Source organism: Thermobia domestica, chromosome 4 (genome assembly GCF_964235325.1).
Source record: "Thermobia domestica chromosome 4, izTheDome1.hap1.1, whole genome shotgun sequence".
Taxonomy (NCBI): domain Eukaryota; kingdom Metazoa; phylum Arthropoda; class Insecta; order Zygentoma; family Lepismatidae; genus Thermobia; species Thermobia domestica.
Window position 1 is genome coordinate 176,911,253 of NC_137457.1, and position 23,236 is coordinate 176,934,488.

The 23,236-nt window shown below is 34.6% G+C and overlaps 1 protein-coding gene across 3 annotated transcripts in view; it reads left to right on the top strand.

The window, feature by feature from the left end:
- LOC145683405 (uncharacterized) overlaps window positions 1-23,236 on the top strand; it is an 868,942-nt gene that overhangs the window by 728,003 nt on the left and 117,703 nt on the right. For all 3 annotated transcript variants that reach the window (XM_081754742.1, XM_081754743.1, XM_081754741.1), the window contains one exon: window positions 20,683-20,782. In XM_081754742.1, the coding sequence (XP_081610868.1) occupies window positions 20,683-20,782 (100 nt within the window). The remainder of the gene's footprint in view (window positions 1-20,682; window positions 20,783-23,236) is intronic.

The following is a 23,236-nucleotide window of genomic DNA, read 5'->3' on the forward strand; positions in this document are numbered from 1 at the left end:
CAGGGGTCTCTTAGTCCCCAACTAAATGATTCTTTGTTTCTAATGCTATACATGAACGTTGTTAGATAAACATATCTTATTGTCACATAAATGTAGATTTAAGGTTTTACAGGTATTTCATAAATTGCGTTGTTGATTTAACTTCATTTAGGTCATAATATTAACCTATCAAACGAAAATGCATCTTTCTACTTGACTATAAAGAGAAAAAAATAGTTTTGTCATTCTCTCTGCGTAGCTCTTTTGCTGTAAGTTTCCCAAATTATGAACGTATTTATGGGCCTTCTCTTAATAATAAGCTTCTTTTATTAATAATTTTAATGACACAGAGGAAAGACTGTATTTTGTCCCAAGTTAGTTTTACATTATTGCTTCTAAGTGTAAGTTTCGTGTTAGTTTCAAGATAAGACGAATAGGCAGTGAAAATGAGCTCAAGAAGGAGGAACAGAATCAGGAGAGAAGATATTCATTGAATACAGAAGATTGTAACTTTAGAAACGTCTCTTTTGTGTTTGAGAGACTTGTCTTATGAGGACAGTCGTAAAGATAGTCATGAGAATGATACACAAGGGTAATTCTAGAAAGCACAGGATACGTGACCTGTAACAAATAGTTCTAGTGAAACCGAATTTGCTAGTGGCAACAAAACTTGTCTTCGGATTTAGAAACCAATACATCAATTATTTGAACCGGGAGAGGTGGTACAGTACGATTTTCTTCTTCCAAACCTTTCATTCAGACTTGTCAATACAATGTGCTTCTCGCACACCCAGACAAGCACCTAGCCACAAAATAACTACTCCACAAAACGCATGGAAGTATTTTATTACATAAGTTTTGTGTGATGAATTTTATTTCATGCAAATTTTGAAGAGAGAACCATAGATTAAAAAAGTGAAACATGGTAAAATGTTAGTTCGACAAATCTAAATGTAAATAGATAGGTTTATTCTATATTACATACAACAAAAATAACGAGTATTTTTGTTGCCAAAGTGAGTGTGGACAAGTCAAAATAACACTAGTACCAGTAGCACATAATGCCTTATGTTGTAGTCTTCGGAACATAGAATTACAATTACCTTCACTCAGATACCCGAATGAGGTATACTAGACCCCATATATGTAAAAGCGTAAGGTTTCTTGGGTATGGATGGTAGTTTTAAGGAAAAATATTAGATTGGTAAACGCAGAATACATTTTTAGATAAAACACACACGAATTCTCACTGCAAAATTGGTTAAGAAATAAGGAGAAGTGTTAATATGTTAGTTCTAAATTCATACAACTGGAGGAAAGTTCTGTACGTGTTTCGATAACTATATGCGTTAAGATAGCAATTTGTGAGGGTTCAACACTTTTGAATCTGGTTCAAATCCCACTGGCTGAATTGATTTATTTTTAATATTTTAACTTCTTTGTTATTTTCACGATCAATGCCCTAGAATATGTATTATATCTCGGTCACTGGCAGCTTTCTAATTTATCAACAATTTAGAAGTTGCAAGGACTTTGAACCTTTTCTGTGTATATCTCAATCTGATTTCTCCGAAGTGTAAATCACTTTTTTCACCGATCCATTTTTTATGTGTAAATGAATATAAATTATTAGTTATAGGTTTGTGAAAATCACAGGTCTATTATCTTGATCAACACTAATACACGTAATAATAATAATAATAATAATAATAATAATAATAATAATAATAATAATAATAATAATAATAATTATTATTATTATTATTATTATTATTATTATTATTATTATTATTATTATTATTATTATTATTATTATTATTATTATAGAGCAGAGAAAAGGTCTGAGTATACTAAATTCCATGCTTGGACCTTGTGAGGCAGAGTGTTGTCTTTTGTTTCCTTATAAGTAAGCTGAGAATGATGAATATCACTGTCATTAATTTTACCCAAGCAAGTTGTGTTCCTGTTCGAAGGCGACTTCCTGATACTCTGTTCAAATCAACTCATGGTTTATCATCATCGCCACCTCCAATACTTAATGAGAGATTTTCTGGCGGTTCGGAGTATATTTTTAAAATGCAGAATACTCCCAAATTTCTTCTAGAATGCAGGATGCTCAATATTTAAACTGCCACTATGGGACATTGGTAATTTAGTTTTATAAATCACGAAAAGAAGAAAAGAAAAATTTAAACAGAAAAAACTAAAAATATAAGTACTTTGTGACCAAAAATTTTATATTATCAAAGTGCTGTTCAAAGCCTTTATCGTGCACACAATATAAATTATTACTGAAATTTCCAAAGTTGAACGGTGAATAGCACAAACTTTGAAATTCGTATTCATTTTGCAACCATGTACCCTTATAACAATAATGTTACTGAATTAAATTTTAAAACTAAGACATAGTTTCTAAAATGGTGTTATCTTCCTTTGGCGGACTAAATTACTTATAATGCATAAACTTATGCTAAAACACAAAACAGAACTATATGTCAAACCTGGAACTAAGAGGCAATTAATGATTACCATCCTAAATGATTCAGCGTTATGTTAAAATTAACTTATTATTGTTTCATTTTGATTTCGATCCCAGGAACGCCAGAAAATCTCTCCTTAAGTGCATGCTCCCTGTATATTTAGTGGAAACTAGCCTTTTCCGTGTGATCATATTGTTATGTTTTTCCACCAACCGAAAACTTGCATGCTTAGTTCATGCATTGTTGATAAATGATTCCTGATCTCCTTAATTTGAGGCTTTACTTGCCCACCTCGATGCTATTCTAATATATAATTTTTCAATGGACCAGTACAGTACTTACATTGAAGATGATGGTGGCTGTTTCGACAATTGTGTTCTGTCATAGAGTATACGTTTGGTTTAACGTAGGTTTCCCAAAACTTCTTGAGAGAACCATTATAATGTTGTTTTTGTAAAAAGAAAAAAGTATTCCAGCAGAGGGATTCATATGAAACTGAGATATTGAAATACCATAATAAACAACATATAAGAAATATTCAGAATGGAAATTTGATAGTCATGAGTATAGGATAAATGTCACTAAACATAATGTAACTATAGCCACGTGTTGGACCTAATGTTTAAGGATGAGTCTAATATAGAGCTCATACAATCTTGAGAAGTTCGTCCCTGTAAAAAAAAGTAGGGTCAAGCATATTAGAAAAATAACTGCCACCATATTTCTACAAGATTGTAAGTGGCAATTAAATTGAAACAGTTGTCTAAGAATGTATAATATGTGGTCTTATACTCTGCCGAAATCCGACTAAAGTTTCCTGCTAATATACAACGATAAGAACCAGTACGTCATCCCTAAGTAAGTTCACAGACAGTACTAAAGAAATAAATGTATACCAGTGCATGATTCAAACCTGACGGAGGACATGCTGTTAACAGACGTATATTATGAAGTGTTACTGATGTGGTACGTTTAGTAGGTATGTGTAAATCCTCTTGAAAGTTGATATCGCTGCGATACATGACGCCAGTCCTAAGCCATATTCAATGAAGCAAAAATCAACTGAAAAATTACTAATTTCTCGAAGGTCTTGTAATGAGGGAACAAAGACATGTGTATATTTAATCTCGAACAAGAAATAAATATATCAAGAATATAAATAATTTATATCAAATGGTTGAAATAACTTTGCTATTTGATTGAACACTAACTGCTTTTTGGTAAAAGCTTGTGTTGTTCTCACACTACTACTCCTGTTACTTTGTTTTTCACACGGAACTCTGCTAAGGTGAAATAATTGATGCAATCAGTAGTAGCATTGTTCATTGTAACGAGTGATTACAATTAAACAAAATTTAAGAGGAACCTGAACCCTTCAATTATATTACTCTAACCTATCGTAGAATTGACTGGAAGTGCCTAGTCTCTCACAGTTTCTGGAGATGGTACACCAGTTCCTTTAGTATCAGAAGTATTTGTCGCATCCATACTATATAATCTTCCATTACTAGAGGGATTTGTTGCACGAATGATATGAATGCATTCATGACAGACCGAATGCAGAACTTTCACGTGTCTAAGTCGGGACATAGGGGATACGTGCGTAACCTTTTCGAGAACAGGACATGCACCGGAAAGAGCTCATGTCTCCACTGGAACGTTGCAAGTGGTAAATACACCTTCAAACATAGAAGTAGAACTGTTGGAAAGGTGATATTTGTTCTTAAGACGGTTCTGTACAGATGATCTTGATAATTGCAGAGGGCAAATGTCTGAATTCGAACGACGTAATTGGCAAAATCATGCAAACTAAAATCAGTAACAAATTATGGGATATTACACTTAAGAGTTATGTAAGAAAGATATGTCTTGAGACTAGTGCGGATAAGATAAACATAATCAGCAAGTAGTGAGCATGAGCAATATTCTTAATATCCTCATATTCAGAGAGTTTATGACTGAACTGGGTACAACGAAATTCCATACGACATCTAGGTACCTTTACCATAACAAGAATGTACCCATGTCAATGGGAAAGATATGGTCACTGTCAGTATGCATATAATTCACGTGTCATTCGTACAGTCGAGAAAAAGTTCACAGAGCGTTTTACTAACTAGTTGGATATATAAAAGTTTGAGAATAAATAATATTCCCATAATTAGCACGTAGTCAACGGCTAACATGAAAACACTTCAAATACATTCATAAACATAAAATATCCAAAGTTCTGACGCATAGTTTTGAAATTAATTCTAAATGTGTAGCATAATTATTTTACCTCAGGTGCTCAAAATCAACGTTCACGAGTATTCGACGTGAGCTAGGTAAGTAATACATATAAAGCGTTGTTTCACAAACGAAGAAACTACTTGCAATTAACACATCAATTAGAAACATCAAATTCACTATTCTGTAAACAAGTTCTGAATAGCACAGGTACAGAAAAAAAGGCAGAGTAGCTACCGAGAAATAACTTTTAAGCTGTATTGAAAGCAATTGATCTTAAAATTACCTTTGTTTGGCCTGAAAGGCGTGTGCATTATATTTTACTAGAAAAGCCTGTCTGTTTTTTCTGCATTTGCCAAGCACTACTTTGATCTGAAACTGGCATTCTATTACGTAATAAAGGGTGACTGGAATAATTCACGGGGCGCGGTGGCTTAGTGGTAGAGTGTTCACCTCCAGTGGACGGGGTCCCTGCTTCGATCGCAGTTCGCGCCGTGTGTACTTTCTGGTGAACAAACACCATGCTCATGTTTTTTCGGGGTTCTCCCGTTTCCTCCCCTTTCTTCATTCCACCATTTCACTCATCTCTCGTCATCACTGCCTCCTTTAGCCTAAACGTGGGACGTAAAACTAAAGATTTCATTTCATTTTCAGTTTTTTGAATATTTCAAACAGAAAACAACAAAGACTATTGTGAAGACCTCCTTACTCTGTCATTCTCATGAGTATTCCTTACATTACTTCGAGTGCATTGTTTGAGGATTAACTTAAAGTTTTAAGGATTTTAGAAAAAAATCAGGCGTGCAAGTGTATTTTGGGCAAGTGTACAATAATTGGTATCGTTTCATCCCAAACTTTCTTTCATATCTGAAATATAGTGATAACAAAAAGGAGAGAGAAATAGCAAATCAATCCTGCTCTCAGTATCTTAAGAGATGCTTCTAATTTCCGGCTTCCTGAATTCGTTGATGATATTGTAAGTACTGGTTAATGTGGATGAGTTATTACGTTAAGGAAATATCTCGGTCAAAATTATGTTCCACGAATCCGTATTAATATTCGAACGAAATAGCCTCACCACAAGTGTTTAGTAATTCTTTATTATTTGTGATTTAATTCCCTTCAAATTGACATGTCGTACTTCTCATGTAGTTTAAATACATCGTACACTTTTTTACAAATGTTTGCTGGAACATCTATGTGGTACGAAGATAGACAGTATAGTTTTCTGGTCAGATAAAAAATAGTTTTCTGAAGGAACTTTCAGTGAGGAAGGAACTATCCCAACGTCAATATTGTTGTCATTACATTTCCACAAGGCGACTAGAAGAGTATTACATTTTAATAATTAAAAGTTTTTTTGGACCTTCCTAGCTTTCTGCTGCAGACGAAAGACCTCGCAATACATCGGAAATGTGATTCCAAATGTCTTCGTGGTCAACAGCAATTTCTTTATACAGTTTTGTAACATTATATTATTCTGCTTATTATATATGGAGTAGAGTTCAACACTGTTATGGGTACATATATATTGTACGCTAAACATTACTGTTTCCGTCATTCAAGATATCAATAACAGAACATCTATTCTAACTTCTTTCTAGAACGATTGTCAATCACTGAGAAACAAATTGAAAGAAATAATCACTAAAAACTTCCTAGCAAGGACCGCAGCTGATATATCATACCAGACACAAAGGTTGTATAAACCCATTTAAGAATTGGGATCGAAAATAAGAATTTAGATTTTTGAATAAATACTAAAGGAAATTAACACTTCAAACTAGTGGTATTTAATATACACACAAAATTCATTCTCTTATATGAAACCTTAAAAATATGATTAATAAAAAGGTTGTTGAATGATAGTAGCAAAATATCAAGTGCGGTGAGAGCTCTGACAGAGAGGTAAACAGGGTGGTTAAGGTGTTGTAGGATTTGATATAGGCTAAACGATTATCCCTGATGTACTTTGCTATTGATGTCTCCTCCGCACCGACTAACTTTCCACAATTAGTTAACAGCTCGTGATTATAAAAGAAATTAAGTTAAAATAAAATAAAGAAATAGCTGAAAAAAATTGCACATTGAACTTAGTGGAGGCTTACCAGAAGTTGAACACAAATCTGAAAGTTACTTTAATTAGATTACTTTGTGTCATTTATAAATGTCATTTTTTAATTCTCTTTATTTTAACTATTTTTAAATTCCAAAAAGCGATCAAAATATAGGAAGTAATTAAAATATTTTCAAAGACCAAATCAACTAACCCACTAGGCAGATTTTGTTAGCATAATAGTAATATTCCAACATCACTTTTAACAAGCTAAATGTTATCTAATTTTAGCGTGAAACATTGCTACAAATTTAAGAAATGGGTCTCGTAGCAGCCGAAATGAGTTACCCAACTTGTACCAGATAGTCGATAAACATACCTAAAGAAAATTCGTTGAAAGCACACCCTGTGCAGGTATGTCTGTAAGTATTTTGCTTACGGAAGCAGCTTTATTGTTACTGCGAGCTTTTGTTAAAAACCATTGACAACCGTCTCATTTTCGTGAATTCCCACGGCATAATTTCTACATTCCAAGAGTTTGGAATCACCTAATCTGCTTTTTAGTTTACATCTATCGTTTCAGCTGCAAGTAATACAGGCCCTAATGTTTGCAAAAAACCCCTGTCGCCGAATTTTCAACGCAAGATGTTTGTTCAGCTGATTCAAGTGTACCATGATTGATGTGAAAATGATGTTCCAAGGTATAACAGTCAGATACCTCACAAGTAGTACAGAATTAATAACTCTTCTGAACCATACGGGCCACTCGTTTATATACTAACAAATATATGAATTTGAAACAAGATATTACGATTGGTTGATTTAGATGATGTATGGATGCGTAAAATATAAAATAATACATTTGATAAAGTGGTCGTTTATTCGGAGGGAAGAACATAGCCTGAAAGTATTAGATAACAAGATGCTGAGACGAATATTCGTACCCAAGAGGATCGTGAATGGGGAATGGCTGAAACTTCATAACCAAAAACTAGATCTAGTACAAATTGTGGTATCCCATTTCGGCTGGTGTGAAATATATTTCTTGAATTTGTAACAGTAGTGATTAATCTGCCTGTTACATAAGTGTTCCTTTAATAGCACGTTAAACTGTTTAGTGACACATGTCACAAGAGTTTCACATGAAATATACTTTACCAGTTCTCTTGGTCCCCATTAGCTCTATTTCTGGCAAAATACGCACTACTCCTCGTTAAACAGGATGTCTACTACAAACTGTCGTATATCAGTACACTCTAAATATGGTGAACTATCCACTAAGAGTATACAATTTTCCGCCACATATGATTCACCAGACTTACTTAAACATCGGGCAATTTTGTGAAACATTGGTAGTCCCACCAACAGACCGTTTTATTGTTTCGTATTCTGTAGTAATCTGCATGCAAATTGATAAAGAATAGAACGGAGCATTTACACAAAGTCATGCCGGTACTTCCATGAAAATAAATTATTGGGCACCCTGTAAAGGCTCTAAGATACATATTTCTTTTGTTGCTATTTGAAGGATCAAGAAGAAATTTTCAATTTAAGTTGAGTATAAAAGAGAACGAATAAATACATTTTATTATTCACCTCCTTTGCAGTGTTGCGACGAATGAAATAAAGAAGGAACTTTTTAGGAAAATTATTTTAAGTATCTTTCAATTATTTTTCTGTTGCCTGCAGAGATGTCTACTTTCTTACGGAAACTGAGAGTCTGGGATGTTATATATCTATTGAAGTATAACTTGTTCCAGTGTTGCACTGACGTGTGGAACACTTATACAAAGTCATATTCGTACTTCCAAGAAAATCTATTGTTATGAACTGTGTGAAAAGTATTGAAAGCATATTTCCTCTGCTGCTATTTGACGGATCAAGATGAAACTTTCAATTTAAGTAAAACATTAAAACTACGCGTAAATACGTTTTATTATTGACCTAGTTTTTAGAGTTGCCACGAAATAACTAAAAGAATCACGAAAAGAGGTGTTCTTAAGGAAATTTTCTTGAATATCACCAAATTAATGTTCCTATGTACTCAGAAATGCTTCGTTCATTTCGCAAACTGAAAGCCTAAACACTTACAAATCGATTGTGGTATAACTTATTTCAGTGTTACACTAACAGTCTGATCTACGCTCGTTTAAAGAGATCCCATCGATGTCTCTAGTTTTGACCGGCGCTAAAGGATTAAGGTTTCCAGGACGCAAGTATTGCACTTACATGTTGAGTAACAACTATTTTTAGATTCTAAGAACTCTAAGGAACATTTCTAATATAGTGGGAAAAGTTCCCCAAGGGCTGAAGTTATCAACCCTTTGGTCCTCATTTTATATCGTTCTACTTACAGGAAGAGAGGACGTAGGAGAAGAAAGTGTAAGGAAAGTGCTTTCTACATATTTTATTTTGTAAATACTAAGGACTATATATGTCTGCTTCCTGCGAAAGTTATATAATTTGTAGAACCTATGTCCTAATTTTTACAATGAAGAATATATGGTTATCAAGATATACGTCAGATTTGTTATCACTATGTAACCACTTCTTAAATATTTCAAAGAAAAGCCGCTGAGACAATATCTTCGTTTATTATTGATGTACAGTGCAAATCCAGGTAAATGACTGCTTTCACCCATGTCCAGCGTGTAATATATAATGCATTGCAAAAAAGTTTAGATTTCAAATATTTTATAAAACTCATATTTTCTGAATATTTTTTACTGGAATTGATCCTCTGGGGTGGGTGTAGGAGTCAAAGACCCATAATATTTTTAGATGCTCCTTAAATATCTTATATATATATATATATATATATATATATATATATGTGTGTGTGTGTGTGTGTGTGTGTGTGTGTTGACACACATGTATCTGGTGCGAATCTATGAGCTCTCGTATGCTTATTCCGGGAGTGAAGAAGATTTCAAAAAATCTTTACTGTTCATAAGATTATATCTCGAAGTAACATTCAAGATTTTTAATGAGCATCAAAATATATTATGGGTCTTTGTCCCCTACACCACCCTATACACCTATGTATATATCTTGATAAGCATATATTCTTCATTGTAAAAATTAGGACATAGGTTCTACAAATTATATATCTTTCGCAGGAAGCAGATATATATAGTCCTTAGCATTTCCAAATAAAATATGTAGAAAGCACTTTCCTTACACTTTCTTCACCTAGGTCCTCTCTTCCTGCAAGTAGAACAATATAAACTAAGGTCCAAGGGGGTGATAACTCCTTGTCTTAGGAAACATTTGCCACTATATTAGAAATGTTCCTTAGGACTCTTAGAATCCAAAAATAGTTGTTGCTCAACATGTAAGTGCAGTACCTGGGTCCTGGAAACCTTAACCCTTTAACGCCGATCAAAATTAGAGACATCGATAGGATCTCTTTAAGCGAGCGTAGATCAGACTGTTAGTGTAACACTGAAATAAGTTATACCTCAATCGATTTCTAAGTGTTTAGCCTTTCAGTCTGCGAGATGAACGGGGCATTTCTGTGTACAAAGGAAAATTAATTTGGGGATATTAATTGAAAATTTCATCTTGATCCGTCAAATAGCAGCAGAGGAAATATGCTTTCAATACTTTTCACACAGTTCATAACAATAGATTTTCATGGAAGTACGAGTATGACTTTGTATAACTGTTCCACACGTCAGTGCAACACTGGAACAAGTTATACTTCAATCGATATGTAACATTCCAGGCTCTCAGTTTCCGTAAGAAAGTAGACATCTCTGCAGGCAACAGAAAAATAATTGAAAGATACTTAAAATAATTTTCTTAAAAAGTCCCATCTTTAATTCATTCGTCGCAACACTGCAAAGGAGGTGAATAATAAAATTATTTATTCGTTCTCTTTTATATTCTACTTAAATTGAAAATTTCTTCTTGATTCTTCAAATAGCAACAAAAGAAATATGTATCTTAGAGCCTTTACAGGGTGCATAATAATTTATTTTCATGGAAGTACCGGCATGACTTTGTGTAAATGCTCCGTTCTATTCTTTATCAATTTGCATACAAATTCCTACAGAATACGAAACAATAAAACGGTCTGTTGCTGGGACTACCAATGTTTCACAAAATTGCCCGATGTTTAAGTAAGTCTGCTGAGTCATATGTGGCGGAAAATTGTATACTCTTAGTGGATAGTTCACCATATTTAGAGTGTACTGATATACGACAGTTTGTAGTAGACATCCTGTTTAACGAGGAGTAGTGCGTATTTTGCCAGAAATAGAGCTAATGGGGATCAAGAGAATTGGTAAAGTATATTTCATGTGAAACTCTTGTGACATGTGTCACTAAACAGTTTAACGTGCTATTAAAGGAACACTTATGTACCAGGCAGATTAATCACTACTGTTACAAATTCAAGAAATATATTTCACACCAGCCGAAATGGGGTACCACAATTTGTACTAGATCGTCCAGCTGAAATTGTTCATTTAAGAAACATACCTAAAGATAAATTCATTGAAGATGCACTCTGTGCAGGTATGTCAGTAAGTGTTTTGTTTATTGAAACAAATTTACTGTTACTGCAAACTTACTTTAATCACCACCAACGGCGGAAATGCTACATTCCAAGAGCTCAGATTTACCTCATATATCATGCAGTTTGTATTTACTCTTTCCACTTGAAGTGCTACGAAGATTTGAAACTGTAACAATATTCGGTACATCGTACAAATTATCTAGTTTTTGGTTATGAAGTTTCAGCCATTCCCCATTCACGTTCCTCTTGGGTACGAATATTCGTCTCAGCTTCTTGTTATCAAATACTTTCAGGCTATGTTCTTCCCTCCGAATAAACGACCACTTTATCAAAAGTATTATTTTATATTTTACGTATCCATACATCATCTAACTCAACCAACGCAATCATAAAATCTTGTTTCAAATTCAAATATTTGTAAATATGGAAATGATTGGCCCGTATGGTTCAAAAAATTATTAATTCTGTACTGTACTACTTGTGAGGTATCTGTCTGTTATACCTAGGAACATCTGTTTTCACATCAATCATGGTACACCTGAGTCAGCTGAACAAACATCTCGCGTTGAAAATTCGGCGACAGGGGTTTTACAAACATTAGGGCCTGTATTACTTGCAGCTGAAACGATAGATGTAAACTGAAAGGGTGATTTGGTGATTACGAACTCTTGGAATATAGCAATTATGCAGTGGGAATTCACGAAAATGTGACGGTTGTCGATGGTTTTTAATAAAAAGCTCGCAGTAACAATAAAGCTGCTTCAGTAAGCAAAATACTTACTGACATACCTGCACAGGGTCTGCTTTCAACGAATTTTCTTTAGGTATGTATATCGACTATCTGGTACAAGTTGGGTAACTCATTTCGGCTGCTACGATACCCATTTCTTAAATTTGTAACAGTAATGATTTATCTTCCTACCGAATAGGTGTTCCTTCGATTGCACATTCAGCTGTTCTGGTATCACATGTTACTAGAGTTTCTCATAAAACATTCTTCCCCATTTTTCGTGATCCTCATTTTAGTTCTATTTCTAGCAAAATTCGCAATGCTCCTTGTTAAACAGTATGTCTGCTACATACTGTCGTATAGCAGTACGCTCCAAATGTGGTGAAGTATCCACTAGGAGTGTACATTGGTAGTTCCAGCGATATACCGTATTTGTTTGTGTCGTATTATGTAGCAATTCGGATGCAAATTGATGTTAAGCAGTGTAGTTCTGAAGTATCAACTCTGGCCGCTGTTGTTTTACCTGAAAGTTTATATGGGAGCTTCTTCTCGATGAAATTTCTCGTCCTCATATAAGTTTCGTTTTATGCGTAGTGTATTCCACAGAAGTTTTGATTTATGACAACAACAACCCCTTTTCTTTTCGCAATTGTTGTCTGACTGACTGGATTCGTTTTATTTGCCATTCTTCTTCTGAATAACGGAGAACACGTAGATTTCAGGGCGAGAAGCTACTATTATGAACTTACAGACACACTAGATCACAAAGAATATAACAAATTATTTAATATTACGGCGATTAAAACTATATACTATATTAAATGTGATTATCCGTGTGAACATGTAATAAAAGTACATGCCCTACGACATAACTTCGATAGTTTTTTTGATAATTTCACATACCAGCAGACATGTTTGTAAGTTGTATTCTTTGTGGAATACCAGAACAAAAAGCATTTTCAAAATAAGAAAATGCAACCACACAACAGTTAAAGTATTGCTTTGAAATAACTTCTATTCTACCATAGACCAACATACCATAAAAATTTCCCAGGCATTTCTCTGTACTGAGAATCTGTTATAATATAATAATTGAGAAAATCAACTAGAATAAGTTGTACCACTTGTTTTCAATAGAAAAATAAAACGGAACCTTAACAGAAAGTCATACTCGTACTTTCACGAAAATCAATTATTATGAACCATGTGAAGACTACAAAATACATATTTCCTCTGCTGTTATTTGACGGATCAAGGCGAATGTTTCAGTTTAAGTTCAACAAAAAGTAGGACACATAAATACACTTTTATTACTCACATTTTTTGCAGTCTTGAAACGTAATAAATGTAAATTGACATAAAGCATACTCATACTTCCATGAAAATCAACTATTATGAATCCTTTGAAGACTACGAAAGACATATTTCCCTGTTTGCTATTTGAAGGACTAACACGAAATTATCAGTTCAAGCTGAACATAAAACAGAACGCATAAATACATTTTATGATTCACCTAGTTTGCAGTGTTGCCACGTATTAACTAAGAGAATCGTGAGAAGGGACTTCTTTAGGGAATTTACTTAAATATCTCTCAATTATTTTTTGTATGCAGAAATGTATCGTTCATTACGAAAACTGGAAGTCTAGAGTCTTACAATTCGATCAAGGCATAACTTTTGCCAATGTTGCATTGACGGTCGCATCATTAACACAAAGTCACACTCATACTTCCATTAAAGTCTATTATTATGAAGAGCTCCTTCGTGGCTAAGCGGTTAGCGTACGCGCCTTTGGCGTGGGAGACCTGGGTTCGATTCCCGACGGGAGCTCATGTGGTTCGGATTCCACGTTAATCAGTAGGTCCACGTCTCATATCGCCTCGCTGTTGAACGGGACGCTAAACTAAAATCAACTCAACTCAACTATTATTATGAACTCTGTGAAAAGTATGGAAAACAAATTTCCTCTGCCGTTATTTAATGGATGAAGATGAAAGCTGAACATAGAGTAGGAAAGTTAAATACGTTTTAGTATTCACCTAGTTTGTAGTGTTGCCACGTAATAACCAAAAATATCGCGAGAAGGGATATTTTAAGGGAAATTTTCTTAAATATCTGTAAAGAGTTTTTGAAATCTTCACTCCTGGAATAAGCATACAAGAATTCATAGGTTCGCACCAGATGTATGTATGTCAACGCACACACACACACACACACACATATATATATATATATATATATGAGTGTGTGAGGCTGTGTGTCTTTATTTTATGTTTTGTTTCTCGGTAAATATTATTCGGATCTGAATGAAGGTTGATGAGCAAGTATGCTATTATGCACGAAATAAACATTGCCATACTTGGCAGTGGCAGCCCCTTTTGACTCCCCTTACGAATAAGAAGGGCTAGCCTCGGTCTATTTCCCGATAAGTACGGATCGTTTCCAAAAACGATTGGTGAGCAAGTACACCAATATATAAGGAATAAAGAAACATTATGTAAAAAGATTGACATTAGTGTCGAATCCACATTTTTCGGGAGCTCTGCGGTTAATAATGTCATCCCCATGGCGTTTAAATGTAACTTTAGTCACAAACTTCATGGTGGGTTAGATGCCGCGCCAGTAGTTTGGTTCATAGCTGTGCACCGGCTTATTTGTTGAGCTTATTTTTCTTATTGATGCAGAGTAGTAGTGAGGATGAGCTAGAAACGAAGGCACGTAAAATGTCTTAGCCCCTCCTAAAAATCTTCTTATGAATATATGTAGAAGCCGAAATACTATATCATGACCTAATGGCCCATAGTATAAAATATAATTATTGAGTTTATAGCCTATGCTCAACCAAGCCCACAAAACGTGGATCGTAGAGGGGAAAATCACTCTAAAATTTCCTTATTTCCATCTAAATTTATATTTGAAGACGCGATAAATCTGGCCTTCGCCTCTCTAAATCATCACTTTTTCTTCTTGTTCTTATTTGCACTCTTTATTATGTTCATTCTGTCATTTCTTACTTAGTAATTTCATAACTTACAATTTGGAGAGAATAATTCTGATTTTTTTCATAACTAACTAAAAAATTGTGCATGCATATTGTGAGATCGTGTTCAGTTATATGGATGGTAACTCGTAGAAAGAGATAAAACACATTTATACGAAATACCTTGAGTAAACTTCATAATCAAAAAATATGGTAAAATTTGGTTAGTTAAGTAACTAGTATCATATTATAAAGAGTAATGTAAAATGCATGCCTAAATTGGACAGTGGTTACTCGATTTTTTTCTCCAGCGTACATAATAAGTCCCAGTCAAAAAAACACTTTATGACACCCCATTATAATACAAGGAAACTATTTATGGGGAAAGATTTGTGTTGGAACTTCCAAAGAATTTGTAAGCGTCTGCTTAAGGAACACGAGGCAAAGGAGAGCTAGCACCTAGTAATATCTGATTGAGTGCTGACGTCATATGCAGCTGTTCGTTTCTTTCTTCGTTCTATCAATATTCTTTACCGAAGAGTTTTTAAATACAAACTGGTTATATATAAATCAATTTTGCTGTTTCTATTTAAAAAATGAACAAAAGAACTATATAAGGATTCTTTCCTTTCCTCCATAATCTGAAAAACACGTTTATTGAATGGTTATACTAAAGCGCAGATACTATTTGTTCATATTGATAGTCCTTCCAGTCTTCACCTTGAAACATGGGCGCAGATAGTATTTCCGTGAATTGTCTAAATATCATGTATTTTCTTAGAAAAAATAAGTCGAAACGAGTTTATTTTTTTAGTGGCCAAGAACAGCATGCGCTATAAAGTGCATGATTAATAACGAAAATAGATAGAGACAAGATAAACAAAGTTAATGATGATAATAATAATAATAATAATAATAATAATAATAATAATAATAATAATAATAACAATAATAATAATAATAATAATAGTTTTTCCATTACTTACATTTACGCTAACCTGAAATGGAATTCAGATTCTCATTAGCACTTGAGTCATCATCTGTAATATTTTCAGTGCTTGTGTCATGTGTGTTAATAACATTGTCTGGGGAATGACAACTTTACATAGTGTAATAGTGTAATTAACACTTATAGCGAAACGTCGGTCATTTTGACAGTTGATAAATTTTGCTTCTTAATAGTGGCAGCACTGTTTAATTTGGATTGCCGCCGCCCTCAATAGCTGCCTTTCTTTTCCCTTTCTACTTTTTCCGCCCTGTATTGTTTAGATTGAGTGGAGAACTTGGCGGCAACGGACACAAAAATAAAACCCTCTCGATCATTTGACCGTATCTTTCTCTTAATGTTATTTCTTCAACGGTCTAAAATACCGCATGTTTCGCTTAATGGTGCTGGCTTAGCATTTTTCAGTATAGCTTAGTAGCGTGTCAATTAGATTGCAATACGTTTTTGACTGAAATGGATCTTTGTAGTCGCAAAAGAAGTGTCAATACAGAAGACCCGGACTTCAGTGACCAGATCCGTAATTTATTGGATGAGATTGAAGCAGATTCAATTGAATCCTACTCGGAGGGGGATGATTCCGATGGAGATCCGGACTTCGTTATTTCGAGTGAAGAAGCCTGTGTTGCAAGTGATGAATCCAATGATGTTATTGATGATGATGATGCTTTGCTCAAGGACGATCAATTCAAGTAAGTGATAACGAAGCAAGTATACAAAATATGGTAGCTGACAACGCTAAAATTCCCGATTTCTTCTTGGAGAGGCTAAGAAAATCGGAATATGGACCAGCTAATGCATGGAACAGTAAACCTTTGAGAAGAAATGTGAGGACTCCTGTACGAAGTATAATTATAACCGGACAACCAGGGATAAGAGGTCCTGCGAAAGCGTTGGGAAATAATCCAAGTAAAGTTGAAGTGTGGAAGCTTTTCTTTGATTCTGACATCATTGACAAAATAGCTACTAACACAAACATAAAATTGGCTACTGTTAGGGAAACGTTTGCAACTGCTACAAGTGCTAGTAACTATAGAGGTAACAGTATTGAAGAAATAAATGCCCTTATCGGACTGCGACTTCTCTCTTCAATTCTAAAATAAAACGATGAAGATATGAAGTGTCTCTTTATAAATGATGAATTCATTACTCATATTTTACGCTACAATGTCAGGTAAGTGTTATGAAATAATGATAGTATGAGTCAGGTTTGAAAATTTACAAACACGTGAACAGAGACGAAAAGCTGATAAAGTAGCTCCAATTTCTGAGGTATTTTCTCAGTTTATCTCTAACAGCCAGAAGGTGAATTGTGTATCTGACCAAGTGACAGTTGATGAGATGCTGGTCTTTTTCCGGGGACGATGTGGTTTTAGGGTTTATATGCCCAACAAACCAAAGACATACGGCATAAAAATCATCTGTTTGGCAGACGCTAAAACCTCGTATCTGCTCAACGCCTACATACACGCTGGTAAAGGAGGTGATAGGGCAGTATTGATGGAAGAAGAAAGAAATATGAGTATACCTACACAGTCACTTATTCGACTTTGTAAGCCCATAGAGGGAAGTAAAAGAAATGTTACGGCAGATAACTGGTTTTCTTCCTTGGGAGGAGTTGAGGAGCTTGAGAGAAGAAAACTCACCTACGTTGGTACCTTGAAGTAGGATAAGCGTGCGATTCCTGAAGAATGTCTGCCAAATAAGGATCGTGCAGTTGCTTCTACTCTTTACGGATATAGGAACAATATGACACTTGTTTCGTACGTCCCCCAAAGGAATAAGGCCGTGTGCCTTGTTTCAACTATGCACAAGGCAATTGAGACAAATCAAGAAAAGAAGCCAAAGGTTATATGTTTTTATAACAACAAAAAGTGTGGCGTTGATCTCCTCGATATGAGGTGTGCTGTGTTTTCTGCCAATCGAAAAACAAGACGATATCCCCTAGCCGTGTTCTATAGGCTTATAAACATAGCTAGTGTAAACTGCTTCATAGTCTATATGAGCTCCTTGGAAACTACTTTGCAGGCAAGACATACATTCATAAAAAGCCTAGCCCATGACCTGATTGTGCCACATCTTCTGAAGAGGCTAATTGACACCCCTAATCTTCCAAGAGAACTGAGGATGGACATCAGAAAGCTTATAAAAACCAACTATTCCCCAACAAGAATGTGTGTGCCGAATGACCGCTTGGATGGAAAAAGGAAGACTTGTGCCAAGTACTCACCTGGAAAGGACAAGAAGACGCAACATAAGTCTTTCAGATGTAACAGCGCTATTTGTGGACAATGCGATAGAAGCATGTGCTTTGACTGTGCAGCCGAATGCGTATAAAGTGCGAAAAAGAACGTTAAGAGAGCACAGAAAAGCATATATCACTTTTATTTTATTCAAACCACTTTTTTGTACTTATGACAATAAATACTCCAAATGTATGCAAATTTTTATTTCACAATTTTGTCCTCTCTCTATATTATAGTAAAAACAGCACTGTACTGATGATAAATGAAAGGTTTTTAACGTAAATGGTGTTTAAAAATTTCTAAAGAAATATTCCCGAATTTGACAGTAATATTGATAAAAAATCCAAAAGGTGGTAAAAATGACCGACATTTCGCTTAATGTTATAAAAATCATGTTTCGTTGTAAGTGTTATAGGAAAAGGTGCTCAAAGTGCAAATGCGGAAGCTAAATGCCCGAGTGCTAATGTGAGTTTGTTCCTTTTCCTTAATATAGTAATCAGTTATAACGCTAGGCAGGTAAAGATATTAATATATTACAGAATGCAACTTACTTGCTGGAAATGGTCGACAACAAGCCAGCAAGAAAACTACTAAAATTGATTACCATTAGAACATTGAACTTGACGGTAGAACTTGACGGTAGACGGTGTAATATCATGTTTGGACTACCTAAAGGCAACCAAGTGTGATACGAGTGTATCTTAAATGGCTGCCCAACGTTTTGTAGAGGTAGTTTCAGTCAAAAGCTAGTAGTTAGGTGGATTAGTAATTACTGACTCATTGACTCTTACTTTCAGTTTGCCTATACTTCAATATTCCGTGATAGCTGTTTATTATCGACTTACGGTGCACCACTATATTCCCCATCTTTTTGTTGTTTCAAGTATCAACACTTCAGGTACATGGCATTTCGTGTAATAAGAAATCTTCTTGTGCGAATTATGACCAAAAGTAGTTAAGTTCCAAAAGCTGTACAGCACCCAAATCTTTTTGTGTCATCTGCTAGGGCGAGAAGTCTGCTTGGGCTCGAGATCGTCGAGCAGTTCATAATGAGAAACACATCCGAAAGCTAACAGTTGTTGAGAAGATCTTTGCTGCTGAAGCTAAGCATAACTTAGAGACTAGGTTCTCCTCGCTTTCTGTTCCGACGTTTCTTGCCAAATTGATCTTTTTCTCAACAAAGGTACAAAAACCAGGCACAAGTTGCATCGACTAAAATATTTCCTTAATCCCCACATGTTTGTACTAGTGGTGATCTTCGGCGACCAACAATACTTCGCCACTAAAAGTTTGTTACCGCTCTAAATCTTAGGAAGCATATACGCTAGCTCAATCCAACGGCTCTTTTACCGAAAAGAAATAAATTGTACCTCTTCCGAAAACACCTTCAGTTTCTTTGAAATCTAATATGGACAACGACAAGTTGATGGTACTGAATAGATGGTAGTTTGCCTACATGGAAACGTTTATCTCGAATGTTGATTTCTGGTTTCTAACTATTTTTATTGTTCTATTATTAGTATTTACTGTTATAGTCATAAATTTTACTTAATTGATATATTTGTTATTCTGATATTTATATTTTTATTAGATTTTTACTTCTCTTCCACACCAGTATTTCTCCTATATTTTTAATAGTACTTATTTCTAAATTTTAATTAAGTCATTCGTGTTGATCGTGACGGTTACGAATAGTCTCGATGCTGAAATAATGCCCATTAAAATTCAAGCTTTCGATCAGTTCGCTCTTGACACTTGGCAACTTCAACAAAAGAAGTTCTAGCATCTGCTTTCTGCTTTAAAAATCATAAACAGATAAAAGATGTTTTATGTACTGCTTTATGGATTGAAAAGATAATAGCTTTTAGAGTAAGGGATGTAAAGCTTTTGTACCTAACGCAATGCTATTCGTTGTCCCACCTTACCTCAAAGAATCTTTAAATTTCATATTGTGTTTTGTATCTTATGTTTTTTTCTTATAGGATATTATATTGTATTTTGCACATTGTATTTTCTTTATGAAAGATCAAACTAGTCGCTACAAAGCATAGGGTTGGTTGCTAATGAGATATTTTCAATTTTGTAAATTTCTTTATGTGAATTTATATTTCTGCGAATTTCTATGTGCTTTATTGGTATATTACTACCACAAAGAAGTATTTTTTGATAAGTCATACAGTTACGAAGTGTCGTTAAATTGTTTCAAGTTCTGCAGAGATATTCAGTATCTTTGCCGCATTCCTGAATCTAGATTTTGAAGTTTGGTGGGAGGGAAGATTACATTGCAGAGCTGTTAAGAAGTGCCTATTTCAACTTTCACATTTGAGTATGATCGGGCAAACCAAAGTAATTTACGTGGTTTGTACCGTATCATTTTTTGTTGTTATTTTAAATATTAATATTATTTATTTTCTTCTAGGTAAAGCGACATTTATATTTTTTTCTGTTTTCTTTCAGCACTTCGGTCTAGCTTGGACCTCTTAAAACTTCGTAGTACATTAGTGTTCATACATGCTAACAGCAAAGTAACAACGGAAAACAGAATTGTTACATGCAGGTTTGTTTTCTATGTGGTAATTTTATGAAATACTAATATAGTGATTAGCTAGTCCCTCGTTTCTACTTGGAAGAGCTACTAAGTTTTCACTTATATACATTTATATTTCGAACGTTATTTGACAACAACATTGACATAGTCCATTTAGTTTGAATATAAATTGTCTTATCAGGAGGAATTTTTTTATTCATTAAAATGTACACCAATAGGTTTATTTCGCTAATGTGATCATAAGCGAATACTCGCATGCTTCCTACTACAAAAATTGGGCCGGAGAAAATTCAAAATAAGTTTAGGCCACACTCGGACAGGAAGTGCGACTTTTAAATCCGAGAGGACAAACTTAGAAGTACACACAAAAAAGCAGAAATACATTGACTACTGTATTCAGCATTCAGACATTTGGGAAACTGTTTTACCCACTCCTTACTCCCCGCCAAAGATTTATGTGCTCATCAACTTGTCAGGGGATGATGCATCCTCTTATGTGAAATGCTAAATGTATTTATTATGAAATAAAAATTAATGAATAATATCAATGATCTCTGAGTCAATGAAAATACGTCTGGCGGAAGTTTACTATCGAAGAACATCGGACAATTTAGAAAATCTACAATTAATTTTCTGATAGAAGGATTTGAAGTTACACGTTTCCTCATAGATAGGGTCGTATCATCAATAACAATTCTGATTCTCTTCCGCTGTTTCTTAGACGTGACTGTTCACATGGTCATTTTCTCGACTTACGACAGTGTATTTAAATATGTAAAGTGTAGGGAAAATGATGTAGGTGAGAATTACGTATCTATCATCAATATTTATTTGTGCTACCTGGAATCCTACATATCAATTACAGTAATGTTTCTCAAAATATTTAAAAGAATTGAGTCATAATCACTTGATAACAATGTAATATATTACTTAGTATGTGTTGGAAAGTGTTGAATACATTTTAAATCATTGAATCATGCCATTTGGAATTAAAACAAAGTACATAGACTCAATATTTGAAATATAGGTTCCATTTCCGCCATTAACCCTTTAACTGGTGACGTTATGTTTTTGTAACGTAACTGGTGAGGTGGGGTGTTACAAACCTCACTTTTATTTTTTCTTGAAAATTCAAGGTGGCAACGAAAAGTTGTTTGGTGCATTTTGGGAAACACTCTATTGATTACCTAGTTACACGAGATATACCAAGAGAGGTATATCGCTATTAATATATTTTGAAACTACATAAAACTTTTCAACATGATTTTTTTCATGAATTTACCTATGTTAATATTAAAGAACACAACTCAGCTAATAAATCCAATACACTTTTGAAAATTTATCTAGCCACGTATTTGAAGTGTATTTACAACATACTGGAGTAGTGAAGTTCAAATGTTAATCAAACACAAAAATCGCAGGCTCTCAACCTCCGCAAGGAAAAAACTACTTAATGTGAGAACTAATGTTCAGTATGACTAAGAAATGTTTTTTTACTTAGTTATCCTATGGATTTAGTCTAGATGTTACTCAAACACAAAACGTTCGTTCACTCAACACAATCATCGCAGAAGAAGATACAACATTGTCCGCAAACAGGAGTTCGCCATCGATAGCAAGCGTTCTTCGTCTTCCTGTCTTTCTTTCTTGGGCACTTTCCAGATCGCACTTTATTGCCAAGCTCGCTCAGACGTTCTGCAGGAACCTTTGTTCTCAAAATGTGGGAAATGGTTATAAACAGTTCTCTTGGTAAGCGGATATTCAGAAGTCTTGCCTTCAAATGTGTTTGTATTAGATCTTCTGCCAAAGTTTAGTTGAAAATTAACCTTGTCTGTGGGGGATTTCCAGCAAATGCGCTGAATAGAACATAGCTGTTGACTAGACTGATATTCAGTAAAGTGTAGAATACGGCAAGCGGGCAACGATGTATGCGACGGCTAGTAGAATAAACGGAGCATTTCTCAACAAGAGCGTTTACTCGTCCTTTGTTTGATTATAAAATTCAATGATTTCAGGCTTCCCAGTTGTTATGACTTCTGCCTTGCTGTGGTGCATTGAGGAAATCAGGAGAACTGCTTTGTTACGTTTTGGAACATACGAGATAAATGTGAGATGACCTGTGAATCCATACAATGAGGACCCTTCTTTTCTAGTTTCGAAGGAAAGAAACTCTTTTGGTATGTCCTTTTGATTTGTCTTTAGAGTGTCTTTAGAGTTAGAAGAGAGAAGCTGTCACTAACTCAATGGAAGTGAACCAATTATTTGCGGTTACGTTGTGATTGCTGGCAATAATTGAAGTCACTAGTCGGAGTACAGACTGTACTGGTCTACGAGTTTAGTCTCGACAGAAGATAGGCTTTTTCGATCACTGTCCTTTCCTGAATATATGTATGCATTACGTACTGCAGTAATGTGTTTTAGCGTCGATCATTCTCATAATCTTTATTCCATATTTACAAGATT